General features: G+C 43.5%; 1 protein-coding gene across 1 annotated transcript in view; it reads right to left on the reverse strand.

The window, feature by feature from the left end:
* Positions 1 to 2,598: 2,598 nt before the first annotated feature.
* The window catches only part of GLI2 (GLI family zinc finger 2), a 285,658-nt gene continuing 263,755 nt past the window's right edge, over positions 2,599 to 24,501 (reverse strand). Inside the window, exons 10-14 of the mRNA XM_032795844.1 lie at positions 20,766 to 20,915; positions 16,831 to 16,995; positions 11,996 to 12,277; positions 8,841 to 9,177; positions 2,599 to 7,792 (exon numbers count right to left, since the gene is read on the reverse strand). Coding sequence (XP_032651735.1) covers positions 5,442 to 7,792; positions 8,841 to 9,177; positions 11,996 to 12,277; positions 16,831 to 16,995; positions 20,766 to 20,915 — 3,285 coding nt within the window. The 3' untranslated portion in view covers positions 2,599 to 5,441. The remainder of the gene's footprint in view (positions 7,793 to 8,840; positions 9,178 to 11,995; positions 12,278 to 16,830; positions 16,996 to 20,765; positions 20,916 to 24,501) is intronic.

Here is a 24,501-nt window from a genome sequence, read left to right on the forward strand (position 1 = left end):
TAGCTTCTAAATTTCTTAAGTGTTAGGTCATTTTACTTACAAGTTAAATAGCTGTCTGCAAGAGGCCTTGGTTGGTCATAAATTGTCCTTCCAGTAATATAAAACACACCATTTATTTACAACACATATGCTCTTCCCAGTAGATCCAACTGCTCATAAAGAACAAGAGCTTCTATGTCATCTCTACCGAGACCACTGCAATAAAGAGGCCAGTGGAATGACTCTGTACTCAGTAGGAGTGCAACAAAATCCAGCAACAGTAGCTTTTGTGGTCTCTTCCCCCCCGCCAAGGAAAACATTATATATTAGTTCAATTTTAAAGGATCATGAAGGCCTTACTCCTCATACGGTCCCATTGATTTCAATATGAAGTAAAGTCTCACTCAGTTAAGGGTTCTAGAATTTGGCCTAAAGAGATACTTTATTTTAGTTCGGAAGGAAACTGATTAAAAAGAGGAATACTTAAATATGAAATGAAGCTTTCACATTTATTTTAATACTGACTCTCAAGCTCCTGATTCCAGCTGCGCCCAAAGCCATGGTTAACTAATGGACTTTCATTGTTCCAAAGGATTATCACCATTTCTATGTTTACAGTTCTGCACAAGGAGCCTTTTAAGAAATACAAACACCTACTGTGCTGTACATTCCAGGATGTGCAAGCAACAAAGAAAGTGCAAGTGGTTACAATTCATCACAAGGAGCCCTGGGACATGCTAGCCCCAATGGAGAGAAATGTAGAGTTTATAATACAAACAGAGATGGGTTCCCATCAAACTCTGCATCTGAACACCCCTGAATTAGAGGCAAATTTACATCTGGATTAGGATCGTATATTAGAATCTTGACTCCATTTCTAGGTGTAAATAAGTAGGAACTTAGACCCTGACTCAAAAGCCACTGAAGTCAATAGAAAAAACTCTGATCGACTTCAGTGGACAATGGATGAGGTCCTAATTCAGAGAAGGAGGAAAAAATAAGTCAGAACAATTTATCTCCAATAATAACAAAAGCCATTCCTTAGTGATTTTTGTAATTCAGAATATTGTGATCTCTACCTGATGGATTTTGAGGCTAACAGGATAATAATGAGCTAGTCAACCTTTTTGCCTTAAGATGATTGGTTCAAATCCCGCAAAATGTTCACAACAAAACATCAAAAGGCTTGACGTTGTTTTTTGTTTGCATTTCACCCATAATGTTTACTAAGGGCCAAGGGTAAATGTAAAGACTTCTCTAGGCTTTGGAGCACACCCTAGTCCACAGACATTTTCATCTCTTAGTACTGAGAATAACACAATGACTTGGTACAGGGACTGCACAGAGAGGGAGTCTCTACTGCTGCGTAGTTTCTTCCTCCACCTCCGCTTTGGACTGAAAGGATATTGCAGCATTCATGCTTGCTTAGGGTCAGACCCTGCTGCTGTTGAAATCAACGGGCGTTTTGCCATTGATTCCAAAGAGAGAAGGAGCAGGATTCTGTTTGGGTGACCTTTAAGTTTCAGCTGTGCCAAAATGTATGGCAGATCTGATTGGTTTGACTTATTGCGGGTGTTAATAAATTTTAAAGTCTTCATTGCAACTTAAGCAGACAGTTTCTAAACAATTCTCATAAAGAGTGACACGTTACTACGTTTGCACCAGAACCCCTTCACATTAGCTCATAGTCACAGTTCAGATATTTTGTTGGCCAATGACAGAGCCAAGGCTAAAAGCAATCTCTCAAGGGGTTGATACAACTCTCCTTGAAGTCAGTGGGAATCTCTCTGTTCACTTCAATGGGAGGCACACCAGGCTTAATTTTGATCTCGACCAGTAGATCTACTGCTTGGCACATCACCAGCTACTGTCAAATAGGAAACAAACAGACTGGCTTCCCCTTCACTGCACCAAACACAAAACAACTCTTGAGCCATCAACCCTCATCTCTGCTCTGCCAACAATGCCAGCCTTAACTGCCCATTTGTCAAATTTCCAGCCAAGCACCTTGGTGTTTTCTGCCATGTTGTCCCCTTCTGTGTGGAAAGCGCTTCCTGTAAAACCCCCCAAAGCCATGACCTTGTTCTCCTTAAAACTCACTTTTGCCATGATGCCTACAAAAAACTCAGCAATGGTTATATGCAGTGTTGTTGTAACATGTCGGTCCCAGGCTAATAGAGAGACAAGTTGGAGGAGGTAATATACTTTATTAGAGCAACTTCTGTTGGTGAGAGAGACAAGCTTTCGAGCTTACACAGAGCTCCTCTCGTCTCTCTCACCAACAGAAGGTGGTTCCATAAAAGATATTTTCTCACCCACCTTGGCTCTCAATAATGGTTAGGCAGCTGGTGTGCTGTGACTGCTGCTTATTACACTCCCACATCCATCTCTGTTACCTGGCACACTCCATCAATTTGTTGCATCCGCCTGTAGTCTCTCAGCCTGTACTTGGATTGTAAGCTCCTCAAGTTAGGAACCATCTTTTTGTTATCTTTGTACAACACCCAGCACACGCAGGCCCTGAACCTGCATGGGCCTTTGAGTGCTACCACAATACAGTAACCATGAAACAAAATAAGTTATGAAAAAAATTACTTTTTAATGTACAAAAGGCTTATATACAGGTTCAGCACATTACCTCCATTTTTATGATGTAGAAAACAGCTAAAAATGTCCATAAGATATAAATTTGACAGAACAATTCACCTACAGTGCTTTTAGTAATGATGTCTTCTATACATACTATATACAGAGCTGGAATGGTTATAGCAATACTATTTCAGTAAATGAAGGAAGACCACCTCTGAAAAACGATAGGAATCTTGACAAACTGGAGATATGGTTTTGCTTTGGGGGTTGATCTTTTCTTGTTATGTGTGTTGCCTGAAGTGGGGCTCACTAACATGCACTGTCATATGCATCCACTGAATAAATCAGCTCAACGGGCAATGGAGACGCAAGGGCCTGATCAGTTGCAGCACTTGGGAGGCCCGAAGTGTAACTCCATACATCCAGTATGGCTCAGAGTCCTAAACTGGGTCCTGACCTTTTTCCTCAAATGCAAGGGCGAGGTAACTGCAGGTGAGTCTGTACCATAAACTCAAAACCCCAGTCATTTTAAATTCGTCTTTCTAGGTTAGGCACAAGTGCAAACAGCTGCCCTGCCTGATCTTGCTTTCCTAGCACAGTCAGGAGTCCCAGTGATGTCAGAGGTTTTTTAGGATATGTGAGGAAGGCAGGATCAAGCCCATCATGCTTTGTTTACCCAAGCTTTTTATCTAAGAATTAGAGTAGGCCAGCTACTGCTATGTTTACTCACCCCTTACTCTCTATGCAGTCCCACTGGAGTTAACAGGACGATACGTGGAGTAGGGTGCTGCCCAACACAAGAAAGGCTTTTGCACTCTGGTCCTTTGGTAAATATATATTCGATTTATGTGTGGCTTTCTGGGGTATTTGGCGTCACAAACGGTTGGGCAGGAATGACGACTGGCATTCGTGCAACAGCCACAAGCCGTGCTAGCATCAGTGCAGTCTGTGCGGCACTGGTGAGTGCAAAAGGACAGCAATGATTGTAGAAAGCCAACGTTAGCACCTTTAAAAAGCACTCAATGGGAGCTGCAGTTTGCAGGTGGAACTGAGCCACATTCAGTAAAGCGTTGGACATCCATTGAGCGGGAAAGGATGGAGCCCTGCTGATGAGACATCATGCACATCCGGTTTAGTTTTTTAAAGTTCAGCACACAGGATGTTTGGAATCAGGAGGGAATTTCATGTGTGTACCCTTCCTCTTGACATACTTAACACTATAATACTAGGAAAAAAAGAATTGTCTTTTTGAGATGTGGTAAATTTCAGTGAGGTCTGTTTTCAGGTGTTTACTTTTTTGTCTGCCAACAGTAATAAATAATGCATTGAGGAGTCTTTCCACTGACTTCAGGATCGGTCCCTAAAAATGCAAAAACTGTTAACCAGCTTATATTTTGTGGAGGATTTGCTTGTGGTTAGATTCCTCCTATGGGTAATTTTCAGAGAGCCTTTCACCCACAGCTCCGATACCCTACTACAAATCCCAGACATTTGACTAAGGGCTCGTCTACACGAACATTTAGTTTGTGGCAAGTTGGGATATGAATCAACCCTGCACTAGCTCATGAGGTAGGCCCTGCTGATATGCATTAACCATTCGTCGGGGCGCTTGGATCTAGTCCTGTTTCAAAGAGGACCAGACCAAAGTGCACAGAACTGTTAATGTGCATCAGCAAGATCCATGTGGATAGTTAGTCTGAGGCAGGCTAGTGCGGGGTATAGTCACACCTCACCTTGTCATGACCTAACTATTTGTGCAGACAAGTCCTAAGCTAGCTAAGTAATTATGTGCCCCCCCATCACCCCAGTGAGGACAAATTAGAGCTGAGCCATTGTGAAGCCCCATTAGCAGTTTTCATAGATTCACAGTGTTTACGACCAGAAAAGACCACTGTGATCATCTAGTTCAACATCGTGTACAACACAGACCATAGGCTTCCCTGAATTAATTCCCGTATAACCCCCTGATTTACACAAGTTGTTTAAGGCCCCAGATGAAAGTCACTATTCTGCTGAAGTCACTACTGACAGGGCATAAAGTTAAGCACATGCATAAACCTTTGCAGGATCAGGGCTTTCCTGCCATTAGAGATGCTTTCGGATAAATGGTATTTTCAGGCCTCTGCTACATTCTACCCATACTGTAAACACATCTGACAAACGCGGGCATTCACCTTTCATGTGTCCCATCAATGTATCTTTCTGATGTTTTTCCAAAACACTGCTATGCTTTATAAATGTACATTTCTTTTGATTTTATATACACTATATTTGCTTTTAATGGAAGAGACGCCTTGACTACTTAACACTAAAGCATAGTAAGGCACTTTTCTGAGAAGCTGTTTGGAACTGATGCTTTTCTACAAAGTCACAAGGTACAAAGAACAGTTTATAATGATATTGCTGGGAGTGGACTTTTTGGGAGATGTAACTAAATGCTTATCTCACTGGAGCAGAATACGCAGTACGGCTTTTATTCAGATCAAAAAGACACCCCTCCATTTGTTTCTGGCATGCATTGAGAAATGGTCTTTTTGCAGACATAACTAAAAGAAAACAAAGGGAGGTGGCAAAAATGGAGGAAAAAAATTCATTTTTAACCATTCTTATGCAATATTCTCATTTGGTGGTGGCGTTGTTCAGACCCCTGAAAAACCAAGCAAAAAAATAATACTAGAGGTTGCACTCTTGGTGCTAAACTGCTTTTAGATAGTTTACAATGTCTCTGTACAGACTTATGTTTACTTTGAATCCCTTTAATGTATTTAATATTTGTCAAAAATGCTACTCTATAGAAACTGATTATTTTTAAAAAGCACATTCATAAAACTGCTTTGTGTAAAGTCCCTCGGATAAACCGTGGGGCTTTATCCTTAGGACATCATGTTAAGAAATTTACTCTCTTCTGCCAGGGTGGTTAGCATGGAGCTCATGTCGCCTATTGCCATGTTGCTTATTCCAGCTGGTATGGACGGCAGTGTCAGAGAGTTCCGTGGAGTTGTAAGGCGAGAGGAGTTCTGGGAGAGATTCTGCAAAATGCTAGGGCTGAGGGTTCCTGACATCAGGCTTGAATGGTCTCCATCATCCATGATGGCATCAAAATCTATCTGAGCAGGCTCCAGACCCTGTGAGTCCACTGTGCTTGACACCTGGTTAGCTCCGGGCGACGGCATGGCAGCTGGCTTGATATTCAAGGTACACTGCTGCTGTCCCACTCTACAGTCCACATGGTTATCGAAGTTTCCATTTTGTTCATACATGTGGATTTGACCATAATAGTACATCAAATTGTTTTCCCTTGTGCTGTTTGCACATTGCTGGGCCTGCATTGACACCGCATTGTTGGTTCTTTTCGGAGTGGCCTCTGCTGTTTCCTGGCCAGGGCTCATGGCATTAGTAGGGTGGGGAGTTCTCATGTAACCGAGTTGCTGCATGTTGCGTATCCCTCTATGCCTGTTTACTGGACTAGGGTCAGGTGGAGGATGAGGCTGTACCATTCCAGGAGTGTAGTTCTGGCCAGCTGAACCCATTATGCTCTGTTGGGGCTCAAAGTTTGGTTGATTTGAGGTCATTAAAGAAGGGGGCTGATAAAACACCTCCTGAGTCATGGAGAAATTCATGGGATTTGTCTGAGATGAATAGTTCTGCTGACTTAGTTCATGCATGACCTGAGTCAGTCTATTACTGTTGACCATTAAAGAGGGATCTGTTGCAACGTCCATTTGCTGAGGATGAATGTGGGATCCAGACTTCACTGCCATGTTGCTACAAGAAGGGGAAAGCTGGTTTGGATCTCCACTGATTGCATTTGGGCTCAGCATTTGATGAGCCTGGTTATACCCTTCGTGCAGGCTCAAATCCGAGTTCATATTAGGGCCCGGATTTATCTGCTGCTGCCTCAGCTGCATACAGTTTAGCCTTTGCCCATCCATGCTCACATTTCTTTGCATAAAATTCTGCTGTGTTACATTCATGCCGCTTTGACTCATCTGCATTTGCTGCTGGTTAAAGTTCTGATACTGACCAAAGTTCTGCTTCTGCTGGACAACAGCTAAGTTTCCTTGAGAAAACTGTTGCTTCGATTGGTTAGACATAACATCAACGGTACCTGAGCTAACCTCATTCCACTGGACAGGCATGTTGTTTTTGCTCATGTTCGAGGGCGCACCAAAGCTCATGTGGCACTCTGCCACCCCCGGACCCAAATGGTTCATGCTTGTATCAGTTCCAGCCATCCTGCGCTGGCTAGACAAGTTCTGATGTTGCAGTTTCCCATTGCCTGGGAAGTTTAGCATTTCATTACTGTACCCCATGGAAGTGTTTTCTACAGCTGTCCCATTGTTCTGAGATTTGATATATTGCACTACATCATCTGGCAGCATAATGTCATCTTCTCCAATGGGGCCCTCCGTCTCACCTGCCATTGCTTCCATGGTAATATTTTCACTAATGCTCAGAGGTCGAGGTGAATAGACATGCCTGGGAAGGCTCCCATCAGAGCGTGTGTAATTTAAAAGGCTGCAGTTCCTTCTGTCTGCAGGATGTGGGGGGTGGAGGGGATTCATGCTGTTGGTGCTATTGAAGCGATGGACTCTAGGGAGCGACAGTGGATCTGCGGCAGGTCTCCTCACAGGATCACTTGCGCGTCTTGTGTTGTTACCTGACACATCATGGGGAAAAGCCGGGGCTGCTGCGTACCCATAAGTGCTGCCATCACTACAGCGTCTTGGCCCAGGAGGGAGGCGAAATGAAGGCAAAGCAGGATCTGGCCCGTCGAGAAGAGAGATCTTGTTCTTCAGACTCATTCTTTCCAAGTTAGGTAGAGGTGTGGGAGGAGGGCCCCCCGTGGCAGCAGCATACTTGGCTTTCAGCCTGTAGTGCTGAGCTGGAGTGAGGTTGAGAAGGCCTGGTATGCCGCTACACTGGCTGGCTTCGCTCGATCTGCGTGATGCGTCCGTAGAAATCGGGTCGTAGGAGTCGGCAGAGCTCGTGTTGTTGGGACGATTCCCAAACTGCGAAGCTTCACTGGAACGGCGACTAGAGAAGTAAGGGGAAATCCCTGATGATCTGCGACTGACAGTGTACGCTGAGCTGATGGTGCTTGTCGTACTGTCACGGCGTTCATTGAGCTGATTCAGCATCGTAATCTCATTTACAGACAGCTCCGTTATTCTAGGATTCGGCAGTGTAGTAGAGGAACCACCAATATTTTCTAGGATAGAGCCTGGAAGAGTGTTGGGGGGAAGAAAAAAGGTTTTGTTAGCTGAGAGGGCTATTTTGGGGTAAATAGCTATATTATATGTTGTGCTTGGGGTCTAAGTACAGATCTGCGTGTGTTACTCAACAGCAAATGTTTGCTTAAGAAGAGTGATGTAAACGTGACTAACTGGTAATGGAGTCAGCACATTGTCTGCAGCTCTGCTCCTATGAGAAAAGGTACAGTACAGGGCCAGGAAAGAGGACAGAGAGATGTACTTAGGAAATTAATTCAGTCGCTGCTACAGAGTCTTTTCCGGTGTTTGCTTCATTACCACTCCAACCGATGAGGAGAGCATTCCTAGGGGTTCTTTTTATAAGGCAGAATGAAAGACACTACAGGCATAACATGTTTTCCAAGCCTCATCATATGATCAGTCACTCAAACTGGTTTCAAAAATTCAGAGGCAGAGGTCTCATTGCTCAGTACTAGAAATTCATATACCCTTGTGAGATCTTTCCCAGAGCAATTCAAGAAGCTCCTATACGGTAAACTCTAAGGACAGATCATCTGCCCATTTTTCTTTGATAAGCTGGAGAGGCACAAAGTGATCATAAATTTGTCCTAGTCAGGAATCTCCAGCTGGCATAGAAGTAAAACTAGCATAGGTGGCTCTGTGCCACCATCACTGAGCTCCCCACCTGATATAGAGGCAGGCCAAAGTCATGGCCAGGGAGGGGGGCATGACTGGATTGTTGGTCTGCTCTAGCAGTCCTCAGACGGCAAAACAGCTTACAGGGGATTGTTACTGCTAGCACAGGGCTGCTGTAATTTCCACCACTGGGGTAAGGTGGGAGCAGGTGCAAACAAGCCTTGGGCAACCCTGGGAATCCCACCCAAAATGATACGACTGAGTTCATACCTGAGTTATTTTACGAGACAGCTCATCTTTATTCTGTGAGGAGTGATGTTGATAGGCGGGGAAATGATTCTGCTCTAGGGCAGACCCTTCACTGTGAGACATGGGACATGGCCTGAGGGAGTCTAATAGCGGGAAGAACAGACCATGGCTTACCATTTCCTGGTATGGGAGGCAGCTTGGTGTTTCTGACTTGTGGAGCTGGGCTCACCCATGAGCAGGAATCCTTAACCGTCTTGAGTTTCTCCTTCTTGAGCTGTTCAAGTCGCTGCATCGTCGTCATGTGTTTCCTTAGCTGAAGGCTGACTGTTGAATTGCCCGATGAGACTGTCGAGTCCACAACAGGAGCATTGTCATCCAGTGCGGTCAGGTCTCCCAGGCTTCCCCCACTGTGCATGTTCATTTCTACTCCACTGTCATTGTTGTTGGTGCTACCAAGTGGTGATGGTTCACTGCTGCATGATGACTGGCCACCAGGACTGGACTGACACATCTTGAAAAGGAGAAATAATAGAAAGTCTGAGTTCTGCAGTTGAAAACACAGCTTTGGAACACACACGCACACGGACCTGGAGACTGAAGTCTCCTATTTATCAACACATTTGATACAGGGGACATGTGGTCACCTCCTTCCCCATACATACATGCTGCCCACCACCATGTCTCAGCTCTGTTCTGCTGCCAGGGAGCACTTTCTAGGTGGGGGTGGATAGGTTAGTTTCCATATCCAGTCTTTGCTGCTGACACAAGGCCAGTATGCTAATTAATGCCAACTGGCATTATAGTTTCATGCTGTGGGCACTAGGTTTATTTATAAACAACAGTACTTTAACAAATTTGGATGGACTTTTTTTTTTTTTTTAAATTCACAAGCATTTGCTTAAAACCCCTATGGGTTAAAAATCTTTGGTGTGTTCCATTTTTCTCACTGAGACAAACCAAACATTGCTGCTGCAGTAGATAAAGACTTGATGATTCATTAAGATAAGATAGTGCATTAGCAGATTGTGCAAAGTACAGCTGCAATGAGCACCAGTTTATCTAACATAGGATCAAGTCCTAAGTGTTTCAGGCACAACATATTTCTGTCTTTTAAATACCTTAACGTGTAATTAGTTTAGCTGACAATCTTTCTAGATGGATAAAAACATGGTTTGTTGTTTGCAAGCTCCCACTTACAGATGAGGTAGATAAGTGCCATAAAGGTTTGTTTTACTTGCATTAGAAATGACATTTCACACTGAGCAACTTATTTTCAACAAACATTGAATGGTCTGAACTTCCTTGCTCACAGCACTCTTCATTGTTAGGTAAGATGCCAGGGTTCTCAATTCCTGGTCCTGCACTCTTGCTCCAGAGATTGTCAGAACCTGGGAATGCTGCAGAGGCAACATATTTAGCCCCAGGACCAGGTGAGTGCGTCCCTTATTTTGATCAAAACCAGCCCTAACAAGCAGGGCTGCCTGGCTTTAGAGGGTCCAGTTTCCTTTCATTGGAAGGACAGAGGTTACATTCCAGGAGTGCAATGCTTGGGTGTAATGTTGAGAGGAATTAACTAAGGGGAATTCTTGGGGCACTGACAAAGAGGTGCTGGACCCTCCCCCAATTGCCCCTTACTGGCAGCCCACTTACACCTCCTCACTCCCTTTGCATTTACACACTAACTCGTCTTGGTTAGCTGTAGATGCACAGTACAGAATATAACATTTTTATACAGTGTTTTCAATACAAAGAATTTCTGTGCTCACCTTAGAACCGACTGTCCTTAGGAAGGTACAGTAAGGAAAGGTAAGTGGGAACAAAGAACAGGTTGTTAGAATAAAGAGAACATTAACGAAAGGGAGAAGATTAGTGAAAGAGCATAGAGGGGAGTGCACAATTCAGGGTAAATTAGCAGCATTCTTTTTCCTGACACCCACCCCACCCCAATTCAGAAGTCAGCACATTTAATTGAACATCTCTTAATGTACCTGGATCCAACTCCCAGTGAATTTTCACAGACCTTGGTGGATTTTGGATTAGATCAAATTTTGGGTCAGAAAGAGGGACCCCCAGACACCATTACAAGTGATTTCAATCAACCAGTCACTAGCTCCATCTCAGGGCTTCAGAGATTTGAACTGAAACAAGTAGTAAATACAGATAGATACATATGTTGTCGATAGGCACCGTGAGCTGGGTACTGCCCTCATTACACCATGCAGCCCAAGTGAAGTAAAAGGGGTTCCGTGAGTGTAGCAGAAAGGAAGGATTGCCCACTGTGCCTAACACCAATGGAGTTGCACAGGGTGTGACTATGGAAAGAACTTGAACTACAGTCTGTTAGAAAAATCACCGTTAGGGAAAGCAGGGGAAAAATATCTTCCTAGAAAAACACCGTGTGTGTGTGTGTGTGTGTGTGTGTGTGTGTTATTCTTAGACTGAGTTTTTCAATGAACACAGGAGCATGTGAAGGTGAAATTGTCCATTTAGCCAATAAAATGGACTGTGAAAACAGTAAATTCCTTCCTGGACTAAACTCATGTACCGTCACAGTATCAGTCAAGAGCATGGCATCTAGCCCTTTTTATAGTGCAAAGCCATGTTGACAGGTAGAAATGGAAACATTTTAGCCTGGCTTAAAATCAAGAAACTGCATCCTTTCAGTCTCAAAGGCTTGTGAAGTTCTCACAACTCCAGTGAGAAACCCGGAGACTGAATGAACTCTAGCAGGTGCAGTGACTTTAGTTCAGCCATTTATGGCCTCTTGTTTTACCAAAAAAAATGTCTTTTTGGCTGCTAAGCGAAGGAGAAATGTTGAAATGTGAAAGAGTTATGGTGCAGCAAGACTCTTGACTTCCTCTAACTACTGTGTAATACACAGAAACACACAGATTTAATGAAATGATCTGCGACTGGCTTGGAAAGGAAATAAGACTACTGCCTGATTTAAAGTGTCTTGGGGGGACAAAAGAAATTGTATTATGATGACATGTTATTGTCGCATTTTCACCTTCGTGGCATGGCATTAACACAGCATGGGCTGATGCGTTCATTCATCATCCTATCATGACGTATCAGCAATGTTACGAATATCACACCTTGGGCTCTGTGTTGCTGTGTGACAAGACACAGAATACACTGGGGACTCGTAACTCTCCTGCAATCTTAACTTCAGGGTTGGGGGCCTTGAAAACTGGGAACGTCCTGCAAATTTATGGGTGCATGGCAATTGCATGAGGAGGAAAAAGGCTGCAACTTTACATTTTTCACCTGTGTGTCTGAGAAATTACAAACCATCCTCTTATCTTTTAAAGAACAGCTTCTCTTACCACAGAATTCTCGGTCTTTATTGTTTTGACTTGTAAGCAGTCCTCCAGGCCTCTGGTGGTGCTGTTAGCCTCGGTGCTCTCTTCTGACACCTTGCTACTCTGCTTGGCACTTGCTTCGTTGTCGCCATTTTCCTTGAGGGGAGGCGGCCGTGGGTGAACGTCATTGCGCTGCTTCTTTGTGACGTGGGCATCGGGCCCATGCACAGTCTTGACGTGTTTCCTGAGGGAACTGGGGTCCGTGTACCTCTTTGTGCAGCCCGGGATTTTACAGACATAGGGCTTCTGTCGAGACGACAAATTTGAGGTTATTTTTAGCGCAGACTGAAATATTGTGGACACGCTTTGCGGACAAAGATAAGTCGTGTCCTTACAGAACACAATGACCATGATGCTGTCAGCAAAAAAGTGGAGAATCTGCCTCTTAGGACCTTGCAAAGCATCTGTGGCAGATTTCTAAACTGTGATCTACGTTCTGCTGGTGGTCATGGAACACTTGGTGGTGAGCCACAGAGACCTGGCTAGTCGCTTGGTACTGGCTTTGCTTCTTGTTTTGGGCTGCTAAATTCAAAGACAGCTAAAAATTCACAAAATACTTTCCTAATATTACTTTCCACCTAAGCATTAGTTGCCACAGGAATGATTCATGATTGCGGATGGGAGGAGAGGTGGTCTGAGTCATTGGAATTGCAGGGGATTGTCTACAAGACATCTCTCCATTAAGATGGTGTCTACTCTGGGAAAATGTTTGAGACCTCCTGATCTATGGAAATCCAGAGAAACTAAGCCAGACAGGATTCTGTCTATCTAGTCTTTCATGTATCTCCAGAACCCGTCACTCTGAAATCTGTTATCATGCAAAACAAACCACAGGCACGCAATACTTTTTAAGACAATGGCATTGTATTCCTGGAATCATGAATCATTGATCACTGCAGCAAAGTCTGAGGCCAGACATTTGGAAATAGAAGTTAGCAAGTAGCTATCCTTTCTTTTTTTTTTTTTTTTAAAAAAAAGCTTTGATTTATCCACTTTCCAATTCCAATGTGCATGAGCACCAAAGCTGTGAAAGCTACTGCTGCGTTTGAAGGGTTGAATTGATCACAAGCACCACTTCAACCTCACAATTGCTCTAAGTACTTTTCCACTGTCACACTGGAACGGATCCATCTAAAGGAACAATACGTAAATGGTTTTCTAAGGTTAACCAAAAATGGCCATTTCTATTAGTTAGGTATCTATTTTCCAATTTGTCCGAAGAGCACACGCAAAACTGCTGGGGGGAGAATTATTTATTTAGTTAGTTTTGGGTAAAATCAAACCAACCAAACCAAACCAAACCAAACCAACCAACAAACAAAACTAAACTAGCACAATCACATGAACAGAACTAGAGATCTATTCCTGCAACAGTTTAATTCTCTCTGCTTCAGTTCCCCATCTGTAAAATGGGGAGATAAGTATCTACCTCACAGAGAGCTGTGGTGATTTAATGATTTAATGTTTGTAATGCTCACTTAGATTCTTGGAGGGGCAATGTAGAAGTATGATTACTATTATTATAATCTGTATTAGGGAAAAGGGAATAGGAGGTGATGACTTACAAAGGTCCTTTAGCCCTAATGTCGGGGAGTAGATAATAGCTCTGTATGATATTGAATATTGAAATTTGGGATGCTTGGGATGCCTACAAAATATCTTTAGCGTTGTTCAAACAGAGGTATCTGGTGTTTGGAAAGCTCTGCTTTTGCCGGTTCAAGCCCAGCAAACAATTCTAATATCTCCTTCCAAATCTTTCTCAAATACTTGAAAAGTTACATCGCTTTGGCTGGTGGAATCATTACATGCCTTCTCAGAAACTCGGGCATTGGATTTCTAGAGTTCAACTGCATTTCAGCTTGAGTTGGGGAAAAATGTCTCTTTGGGTATGGCTACACTGGAATAGGGAGATATGATTGGAGCATGTGTAGACACGCCTGAGAAAGTTTTGATCTAGCGGCAGCAGCTGCTTGAGTTTGTACACAGGGTCCTGGGCAGGTGGGGTTAGCCTGTGTAAGCTGCCTGTGTTGCCGCAGCTTCATTGCTGTTTTTAGCACGTTAGCTCGATCAGATTAGTGTGTGTACGTCTACCTGAGCTGGGAATCATACCTCCCAGCTAGGGTGACCAGATGTCCCAATTTTATAGGGACTGTCCTGATTTTTAGGTCTTTTTTCACATAGGCACCTATTACCCCCCACTTCCTGTCCCGATTTTTGACACTTGCTATCTGGTCAGCCTACTCCCAGCTGTACTGTAGATGTAGCCGAATAGCTGCGGACTTGCATCACCTTGAACTTTTCAGTGAGCCAGCAAGTTTGCACCACAGTGGGGTGATGGAGTTAAAGAACAATTTTCTGGAACGACACTAGACAGCTCTTCCCTGGAAAATCCACAACAGGCCATCAGCTGCGATGTCCTAATGGGTTCATTGACAACACACGGGCACGTTTCCTCATTTCAAATGAATGGTGGCCAAAGTAGTGATATACCGGCAGCCTGGAAACCTGATGCCATGAAAGCAGTAAAAGACTGAACCATATTCCTAACAGCTTTGTTACAAACTCATGGGGACAAACTTGGAGAATCTGGGCCTAATTTCTTGTGAATATTGGTGGATAATTCCATCTTTTCTGAATGTGAAATTGTGGTCTAGCCTGAGTACCCAGGATATGGGGCTAGATGGACCTTTGGTCTGACCCAGTATGGCCATTCTTATGTTCTTAGGAGAGGGACAAAGTGGGTGAGGGAATATTTTTATTGGACCAACTTCTGTTGGTGAGACAAGCTTTCGAGTCCCACAGAGCTCTGTGTATGTTCGAAAGCTTGTCTCTGTCACCAACAGAAGTTGGCCCAGTAAAGATATTACCTCACCCACCTTGTGTCCTAATATCCTGGGACTGACACAGCTCCAAATACACTGCATACAAGTGGTGTGAGGGCTATCAGAGACCTATTGAAGCTCCCTGGATTGCTTGGTAAGGTGGATCCATTCAAACAAAATGCATTTTCATGCAGTCAGATGCAAAGTTATACACCTAGGACCAAGGAATTCAGGCTATACCTACAGAAATGGGGGACTGCATCCTGGAAAGCCATGACTCTGAAAAAGATCTAGGGGTCAAAGCGGACAAGCAACAAAGCACGAGCTCCCAGTGCAATGGTGTGGCAAAAAGGGCTAAAGCAATTCTTGGATGTATAAACAGGAGAGTAGTGAGTAGGAGTTGGGAGTTGATTTCACTTCTGTCCCCGGCATTGGGGAGACCAAGGCTGGAATACTGTGTCCAGTTTTAGTGTCCATGTTTCTAAAAAGTTATTGAAAAATTGGAGATGGGTGAAAAAGAACCACAAAAATTATTCAAGGACTGGAGAAAATGCCTTACAGTGAGAGACTTAAAAAGTTCAATTTGTTTAGTTTATCCAAAAGAAGAGTGAGAAGTGACTTGATTACAGAATCTCTATACCTTCATGGGACGTAAATATCAGAAACTAATGGGCCCTTTGATGTAGGGCAGAAATGCATAACACGGACCAATGGCTGGAAGCTGAAGCCAGCCAAATTCAAATGGATCACAAATTTTTAACAGTGAGGGTGACTAACTATTGGAACAAACTACCAAGGGAACTGGGGGATTCTCCATCTCTTGCTGTATTCAGATCAAAACTGGATGTCTTTCTGGAGGATATGCTTTAGCCAACCACAAGTTACTGGGCTCAATATAGCGGTGGTGGGTGCAACTGAATGGCCTGTGATTCACAGGAGGGCAGACTAGATGATCTAATGGTCCCTTCTTGCCTTCAAGTCTATGAATCTATAAGTCCTGAGCTGCCCAGCCCTGGTACAAATCAGATTTGCAAGGGAGCAGCTCTAACTTACCGATCAGCTTATTACTGAGAGAGGTCAGACTAGATATTTGGATTCAGATCTGAATACCTGGAAAGATGTTTGGATCTCGGTTGTTCATCTGGGTCCTTCTCTAGTTAAAATAGCTCTAAGAAGTATCCAAAACTTTGGAGTGCTTATTCCCTCTGAACCAAATCCGTGAAACCTTTTGAAGTTTGCTCATCACTGGGTAATATAGTATTGCTTTAAAATTCTGTCATCCATTGAAATCAATTTATTCTATTCTCCAATGATTCATATTTAATTGTTACAAATTAGGCTACAGACTTGTTCCTTCATGGTTGCAAACATTACTAGAACTCTAGAACACTGTTTTTTCCCCCTTCCCGTTGTCTGCTAATTAGTAGCAATATAATTGTTAATCCTCAGCCTTAACCATTTGCAGCAGACCATCAAATGCGTTACAATAAAGGCAATTTCTTGCATTCCCCAACTTCTAATAGTAGGTCTTAATTAGCCAAGGTTAACAAAGCATTGCATCACACTTGATCATTGTATATCAAAAGATGCAGGTGCGACTACTTCCAAAGCATCAGGACCCACTATGAAATCACACCACTATGAATCTATGCTGCAATCATGTTAAAAAGCAAGGTACAAACATGTAGGACCCTGTTTGGACTATTAAAAATTATGAATTTGGAAAGAACCAGCTTTAATTTTGAAAGCCAATCAGAAAATTTGCATACTTCAGCATCTGTTTATAGTTTCTAACATGGCTTTCAAAAATATAAAGCTAATGCTGTCTGGCTCCGCAGCAAAATAAATCCAAGTAAAAAAAATAAAAGTCTTTCATTACGGTAAATTCCTTTTTACACGAGTCCAGCATGTAAAGTGTATATTGTCAGCAAAAATTTTGTTAAAAATCCACAGCACTTGTGGTGAGGATGGGTTTACCTCATTGGAATGCGTTCTGTTCTGGTGCTTTGCTCTGTCTGAAGCGTTGGAAAAGGCTTTATTGCAGCCCTCATGTTCACAGACGTAAGGCTTTTCTCCAGTGTGAGATCTCAGGTGTGTCTTTAAGTTCTCCAGTCGGGAATAGGCTTTGGCGCAACCCTCAAACTAAAATAAAAACACAACGGGAGCGATTCATCAACCACAGTGGTGGTTTTTGCTTCCTCATCTGCTTTCCATTTCTTTTCCCTTTTAGGGAGCCTGTGTTATACAAACTAACATCCACTTTGTTGAGAGAGCCTTTCCTTCCTGGGCAGAGCAAAACTGTCAAAAGAGGCTTGTGATTTAGGGCTCCTCAAATTTTGGGTGTCCAACTTGTGATAGATACCTGACAAGAATCTGATTTTAAGGCTGGGCTGATCCTTATGTTCTCGGAATATAAGGCTCTCTTTTAAGATGTTTCAGGTCATGCATCCAAAAATGGAGCCTCCCCCCTGCCACCCCGCAAATCACTAGCTGCTTTTGAAAATTTTGACCAAGGTGTCTCCATTTCACTAGCTCCAGAGCTTGTGAGACAAGCCAGTTTTCTAAAGGAAAAGAGTTAAAATAGCAAGCTTTGAAGTTTCCCTAATTACTGTTTGGTTCCACTTTCCTGAGGGCCCTGAGGTCAGCCTGCATGACATTACCATCTTAAAAACCAAGATCCTCAATCTTAATGGATTCTTGGATGGCACCACAGGCCAGGGGCCTGGAAAGAAAGCAACATCTCACTGACTCTCCTTGTTTGTATTATGGAAGGATTCAGCCAAGCATCCAAAATGGCTGAGAGAAGATGAGATGCTGCCCAGTAATATTTCCAAGTAGTAGTGACTCTGAAGTAACAGCACACTTAAAACCACTGGACAGGATTTTAAAAAATGTGCCTAAAGCTAGGCTCTAAGGGTGGCATTTTCAGAAGTGCCTGACTTTGGCCTATCTCTGCTCTCATTGAAGTCAAATGGGCATTTTATCATTGGCTTCAGTGGTAGCAGTTAGGCCAATGCTGAGTGCTTTGGAAAATCCCCATACAACAATCCTTACTCAAGTGCCTTAATATGTGATCTGTCCACAGCTCCCATTTCAATCTCTGGGGTCCACAGGGGGCTCATTTTATTCAGTTCACCTGACTCTGGAATTAGGAGGATCACTTCAGGCTGCCATTTATGAAAGTCTTGGCAATCAAAAGAGGCCCTTGTTCTGGAAAACCAAAAGTTAATTCATTGAATAATTCAGTACCATTCAGGAGAAACAGGAACTTTTGTTGGAACCTTTTTGCCTCTCTCACCAGCCTAGAACAGTGATCAAAACAAGCATGAAAAGCCGTGAATCTTGGTGTTAAACTCTTATAGAACAGAACTATAGTAATGGCTCCAGACACCGTTGTCCGCCATAGTGCTTGCAACCATTCCTATACTATAGTCCAATTTAATGATGGATGCGATTGTCAAGGTTAAGATGTATAATTGTTTAGCTAAAACGAAGGACCACATTTGCACAGGTAATTCTGTTCTAATTAGGGTCTCACATTGTGCACATTACTATAGTCTCTGAGTGCCTACCCTGTGTAGATTTGTTTCATTCAGCTAGTAGATTTGTTTCATTCAGCATGTCGTAACCATGAGTTAACAGAATATAATTATTTTGTTCTCTCACCCTGTGCTTACAGCCTGTGGCATCATATGTCATTTACAGGTGTTGAAAAATATCACTCAACTTACTGTAAATCACTGGTAACTGAGCATACAGTAACTCACTGAGGTGTTCTAGCAAAACTGCCTATTGTCACAGTAATGCAGCTAATTAAGAGTGTTCCCACTGTGGCCCAGCTTTCAAATAATGGCATCTGAACAGGATAGCCAAATCCTTGGGTGCTCAGACAAGATGTTCCCACAGCTAAGCGCTGATCTGCAAATATGGAATCTGGATGTCTTATATAGAAATGGACTTTGCACTAAAACACCCCTGACCTCTGAGCTAGATCAGATCCAAACTCCACAGCCTGGGCTCACCTCAAGTCTTATTTACATCACGTTCCCATGTCTCTCTTTTTGTTTAAAATAAATTGAATGTTGAGAAATCACAGCTGAACTGGCTTGGACAAGGAAAGCTTCTGCAGAGAAGGGTACTTGCCTTAGCACCATAGAAACTCAGGATATGTCCCATACAAGAAGTGAGTTTGGGGTGCAGAGTAATGACCCAGCAATAATTTGAGTAAAACACATAGCCTGATTGACATTCTCCAGCATGTAGGAGGTAATTGACTCAGCTCCTGAGACACTCAAATTGCTTTGCAGTAGTTCCAATTCAGCACAACAACCTGGAGTTGAAACAGACTGAAATGAGAGGGGGAGCTTTGGCTGCATCTGCTGAACATGACAGGGAGCTGTGAGGGAGAAGGAGGAACTCCTCTCTGCTTTTGGCCTGGATTGGGGAGCTGATCCCCCACACTTTTAGCTGCTGCCCACTTCAAGGGCAGAGCTGACTCTTCCACTCATGCTCAATCCATTGCATCAAACAACATACTGAATACTTCCTGGTGCTCTTATGAAAGTTTTATAACACAGCGTAACTGTGCTCGGTGCTTTACCAGATCAACACAAAAAGATGGCCTTGTGCTCTGGAGAGCTTACACCCTGAATGGGACAAACAGAGGGTCGGATTGACAAAGGAGTCATATAGGAAACAAGTCATATACGGTCTGATATTTTTAAGTAGAGACTTGGCGTGGTGATGGTCCAGGAGTGGAAGAGAATAGCGGGAAGAAGGCAAAAGGAGGAGGGATCTGAAGGAATGTGAGGAGAGACATCCCAGGAGCAAGGAGCAGCATGAAAGTGAAAGCACGAAGGTGAGAATGGGGAACAGGATGCTGGGTCATGGTGGCTGCTGAATGCTAGATAGATTGAAGAGGGAAAGTTAGGGAGGCCGACAGGAGGAGGCTACAACAGTCCAGATGAGATAGCCATAAAGGAAAGGGAAGGCGGAGCCAAGGTTAACTGTGTGTGTCAGCCTGAGTTGTGAGGATAGTGGAGCTGCAATGGTGATGGAGAATGTGGAAGGGAAAAGGGCTGAACTCAGTCCTTAGCTTTGTCTGCTTTGCACTGCTAGGACAACACAAAGCCAAGGAGCTGCCCTACAGGGGACGCGAAGGATTGCCCCCAGCAGAGGAGACACGTTGGATGGGGCAAAGTTAGGGAGGGGATGTGCCAGGGCCAGGAGAGAGCCTTGTACAGCACAGTGTTCAGGGACTTGGTGCAGCACCAAGTCTACTCCCTGTTATAGGTCTTAATTATAGCAGTCCTGGAATGCAAAAAGAGGATATTCTAAATCCCACTAATTGGGCCGATGCACACTACGTCACTCATCTGGTCTTCAGAACTTGTCCACCTAAACATTCTGGGGGCTAGAACCTTATAGGGTATCAACTTGAGTAGCTGCCTTGCCTTCAAGGGAGCTACGCCGATTCACTCCACCAAGGAACTGGCCCCGCCCTGTCTTAATTTATGGGAGTAAATCACCAGATTACTTAATCTTCAGTGAGGGGAAATAGATTCCTAGGTGGAAAGCTGAATATGCAATACCACACCCTGTGATATAGGAAAGAATTATCCTTATTTGACAGATAGGGAACTGGGGCCCAGAGATGCTAAGGGTTAGCACCATAACCACTGCATGAACCTTCCTCTCCATTAACTTTCACAGCCGAAGGGGACAGCCTGCAAGTACTTAAAGCCCATTTGTGTTGAAAAATTGGATTTGAACTTGCCCAGAATGTGGGGGGAGGGTTCATTCATACAGCTTTGGTATGACTCTCTAGTCTCTGTCCAGATATACATTCATGTGGACACGAGTCCCCCATACCATTCCACTGATCTGCACAGAGCTGTGCCCCATTGGCTCACCGTGCACTTGTGTGGCTTTTCTCCAGTGTGTCTTCGCATGTGCACCACCAACATGTACTGAGCCTTGAATGGCTTCTGCTCTCGAGTGCAGTCTTGCCAGCGGCAGACAAACTCCTTCTTCTCCCCATGGATATGATCATTATTGATGTGCTAGCGTAAGAGAAAGAAAACCAGATCATGATTAGAACAGTTCAAGCCATCACTGCATGTGTCACTCTGAAGTGCACCGAAAAAACAACAGTTCCTCTCAACAGCAGTTGTGGTCTGATGTTACGGGGTGGCATAAATAGTGCTAGGGAGCCATATGGGGCTCTTGTGCTGTGTCTGTATTGGGGGTTGGATGACAGGGCACAGAATATGATCCATTAGACACAAGGGTAGGATGGTAATGCTGGTGTGTGATGGCTGCTGGCATGCAGAGACATACTGACCGATGTCTCATTGTTTCCTTGTACTCCTGTCTGAGTCCATCTGTTGTCTCTTGTCTTATACTTAGATTGTAAACTCTTTGGGGAAGGGGCTATCTTTTTGTTCGGTGTTTGTACAGCACCTAGCATAAAGGGCATCTATGACTAGGGCTCTTAGGCACCAAGATAAAACAAACAAACAACGATACTACTACTTCCTCAAGCACATTCCTAGCTTTTTACCTGTTCGAAGTGCTACTGATGCAATGGACCAGGTCCTCAGCTTGTGTTAACTGGGGATTTGACCTATGCTCTGCAAAAGTGATGTGTACCCCCTATTCTGGCCTGTTGCAGAACAACCTGCACACCGAGAGTGGGGGAGCATTGGGAGTATAAAATATACCACATGTGGACCATGCTCCATCCCTGAGCTCCCACTCAGAATGCTTCTCAGTGGGGGGCTCGAATGTGACCCATTGACAGAGAAAGCAAAACATTCCTCTAAATTTCCATCCCACCATCAACCTCAGCCTAGACCAGTCCACACAAGAGATCTGCTTCCTGGATACTACAGTGCTAATAAGTGATGGTCACATAAACACCACCCTATGCCGGAAACCTACTGACTGCTATACTTACCTACATGCCTCCAGCTTTCATCTAGACCACATCACATGATCCCTTGTCTACAGCCAAGCTCTAAGATACAACTGCATTTTCTCCAGTCCATCAGACAGAGACAAACACCTACAAGATCTCTATCAAGTGTTCTTAAAACTATAATACGCACCTGCTGAAGTGAAGAAACAGATTGACAGAGCCAGAAGAGTACCCAGAAGTCACCTACTACAGGACAGGCCCAACAAAGAAAGAACGCCACTAGCTGTCACCTTCAGCCCCAACTAAAACCTCTCCAGTGCATCATCAAGGATCTACAACCTATCCTGAAGGACATCCCTCACTCTCACAGATCTTGGGAGACAGGCCAGTCCTCACTTATAGACAGCCCCCAAACATGAAGCAAAAACTCACCAGCAACCACACAACAAAAACACTAACCCAGGAATCTATCCTTGCAACAAAGCCCATTGCCAACTCTGTCCACATATCTATTCAAGGGACACCATCATAGGACCTAATCACATCAGCCATGCCGTCAAGGGCTTGTTCACCTGCACATCTACCAATGTGATATACGCCAACATGTGCCAGCAATGCCCTTCTGCCATGTACATTGGCCAAACGGAACAGTCTCTATGCAAAAGAATAAATGGAGACAATTCAGATGTCAAGAATTATAACATTAAAAAACCAGTCAGAGAACACTTCAACCTCCCTGGACACATAAAAGTCACAATTCTTCAATGAAAAACTTCAAAAACAGACTCCAATGAGAAACTGTAGAACTGGAATTAATTTGCAAACTGGACACCATTACATTAGGCTTCAATAAAGACTGGAAGTGGATGGGTCATTACACAAGCTAAAAACTATTTCCTCATGCTAATTTTTCCCCTACTGTTACTCACACCTTCTTGTCAACTGTTTGAAGTGGGCAATCCTGATTATTACTACATAAGTTCTTTTTCTCCTGCTGATAACAGCCCACCTTAATTGATTAGTCTCGTTAGAGTTGGTATGGAAGCCCCCATTTTTTCATGTTCTCTGTATACATCTATCTTCCTCCTGTATTTTCTACTGCATGCATCTGATGAAGTGGGTTTTAGCCTACAAAAGCTTATGGCCAAATAAATTTGTTAGTCTAAGGTGTGACGAGTACTCCTCGTTCTTTTCTCTAATCAGACGTTATTCCAACAAAAGAGAAAGGATTCCTAAGCAATCCCTGTTGAATACATTCCTATTTCTACTTAACTTAGATATGAAAAATGTCAGGGCAGCTGTGCAGTAAGGATGGGTAGCACCATCATATATTTAGTTTGTAATTCTTGAGGGCGGGGCCTGGACTAGATGACCTGTTGAGGTACCTTCAAGTCCGACATTTCTATGTTTCTAATAGCAGAGTCACTGGCCAACCTAGAGTAGGACAGTTCAGAACAGACTTGGAAGAAAGGGATATGAACTGCTAGGAATGCTTTACTCCTCCTTAGAAGATAACCAGCATGCAACTTATAGCAGATTTCAGCACGGGAGCCATGGCTCCCAGCCAACAAGCACCCCACTAGGCCTGTGATGAATCAGTTAGTGTGGAAGATGAGCCCTTTTTATTATTATTAATGTTACTTTAATAAGCAAAGACCTCAACCAGGAGGCCTCGCTGTGCTAGATGCTGTACAAACACAGAGGAAGACACAGGAACAGTTTGCTGAGAGCTAGATAATAATCCTGACATGCTGTTCATTGGGGACTTGATGGAGGAGGGACAGCAATGGTGCCGTATGCCATTTTACCCATGTGGCAGAAGGCCAGAATAAATTCTTGCACTTTGATTTACATTTGTTGCCAGCACAGGCTAGTCAGATGCCTCATAGCCACAATGGAAACAGCAACTAGCACATCTGTGATTGCTGCTGGCTGGCTTGCCGTGTACCTGATCTTACACTAAAAGCTCACCTGCCTATAATTCAACTAAATTAGAACTGATGAGACATATCAGATGGCAAAGCACGTGAGCTGACACCACATGTCTATAGAGTCGAACACACGACATTTACTAAAATGGAAAAAAAACCCATGATGGCTTTGTTCCATTTCACTGAATTGCGGGTAGTTTAGCAAATTATATTCTTTAATATACATGCTGTGATATATACAAAACCATGACATTATGTTACCCTTTAAGAAATGCTGCATGTGTACAGATTTGTCCATTTTCAGTCAATTGCTCCTTCCTCACCCTGTGCTCAATGGTAGGAATTTCATGCTTTTTAAAAGGGATTTTACTACCATCAGGGCAAAGTCATGCACAGAGACCACGGTTTCTTCAGTTGGTGTAGGTCGGTGTAGCTCCACTGAAATCTGACCCCCCTACAGCCTGAATCTCAGACTAACAGCAAACAAGAGAAATTTAAAAAGAAATCCCAAATCTAATTAAAGTCTATGAAAGTGCAAAAAATAAAAGCACTGCTTAGTGTTGGTCCTGATCACCCTCTGGTTTTTGGAAGCAGTTGGTTCTTGTCTCTGGAATGGTCCAAACCAACATTCCAGCTCCAAATCCCTCTCCAAATTATGCAGCTGTGATCCCTTTTTATAGTGCTGGTAAAGGGCAAAAAAAAATACGACTCAGTGCCAGAACGGATGCCGGCTCTAAAACATCCACCTGCTGTCAAAAGCTTAACTGCTGGCAGGATATGACAACATCTGTAAAGTAT

The sequence above is a fragment of the Chelonoidis abingdonii genome, chromosome 10 (genome assembly GCF_003597395.2).
Source record: "Chelonoidis abingdonii isolate Lonesome George chromosome 10, CheloAbing_2.0, whole genome shotgun sequence".
Taxonomy (NCBI): Eukaryota; Metazoa; Chordata; order Testudines; family Testudinidae; genus Chelonoidis; species Chelonoidis abingdonii.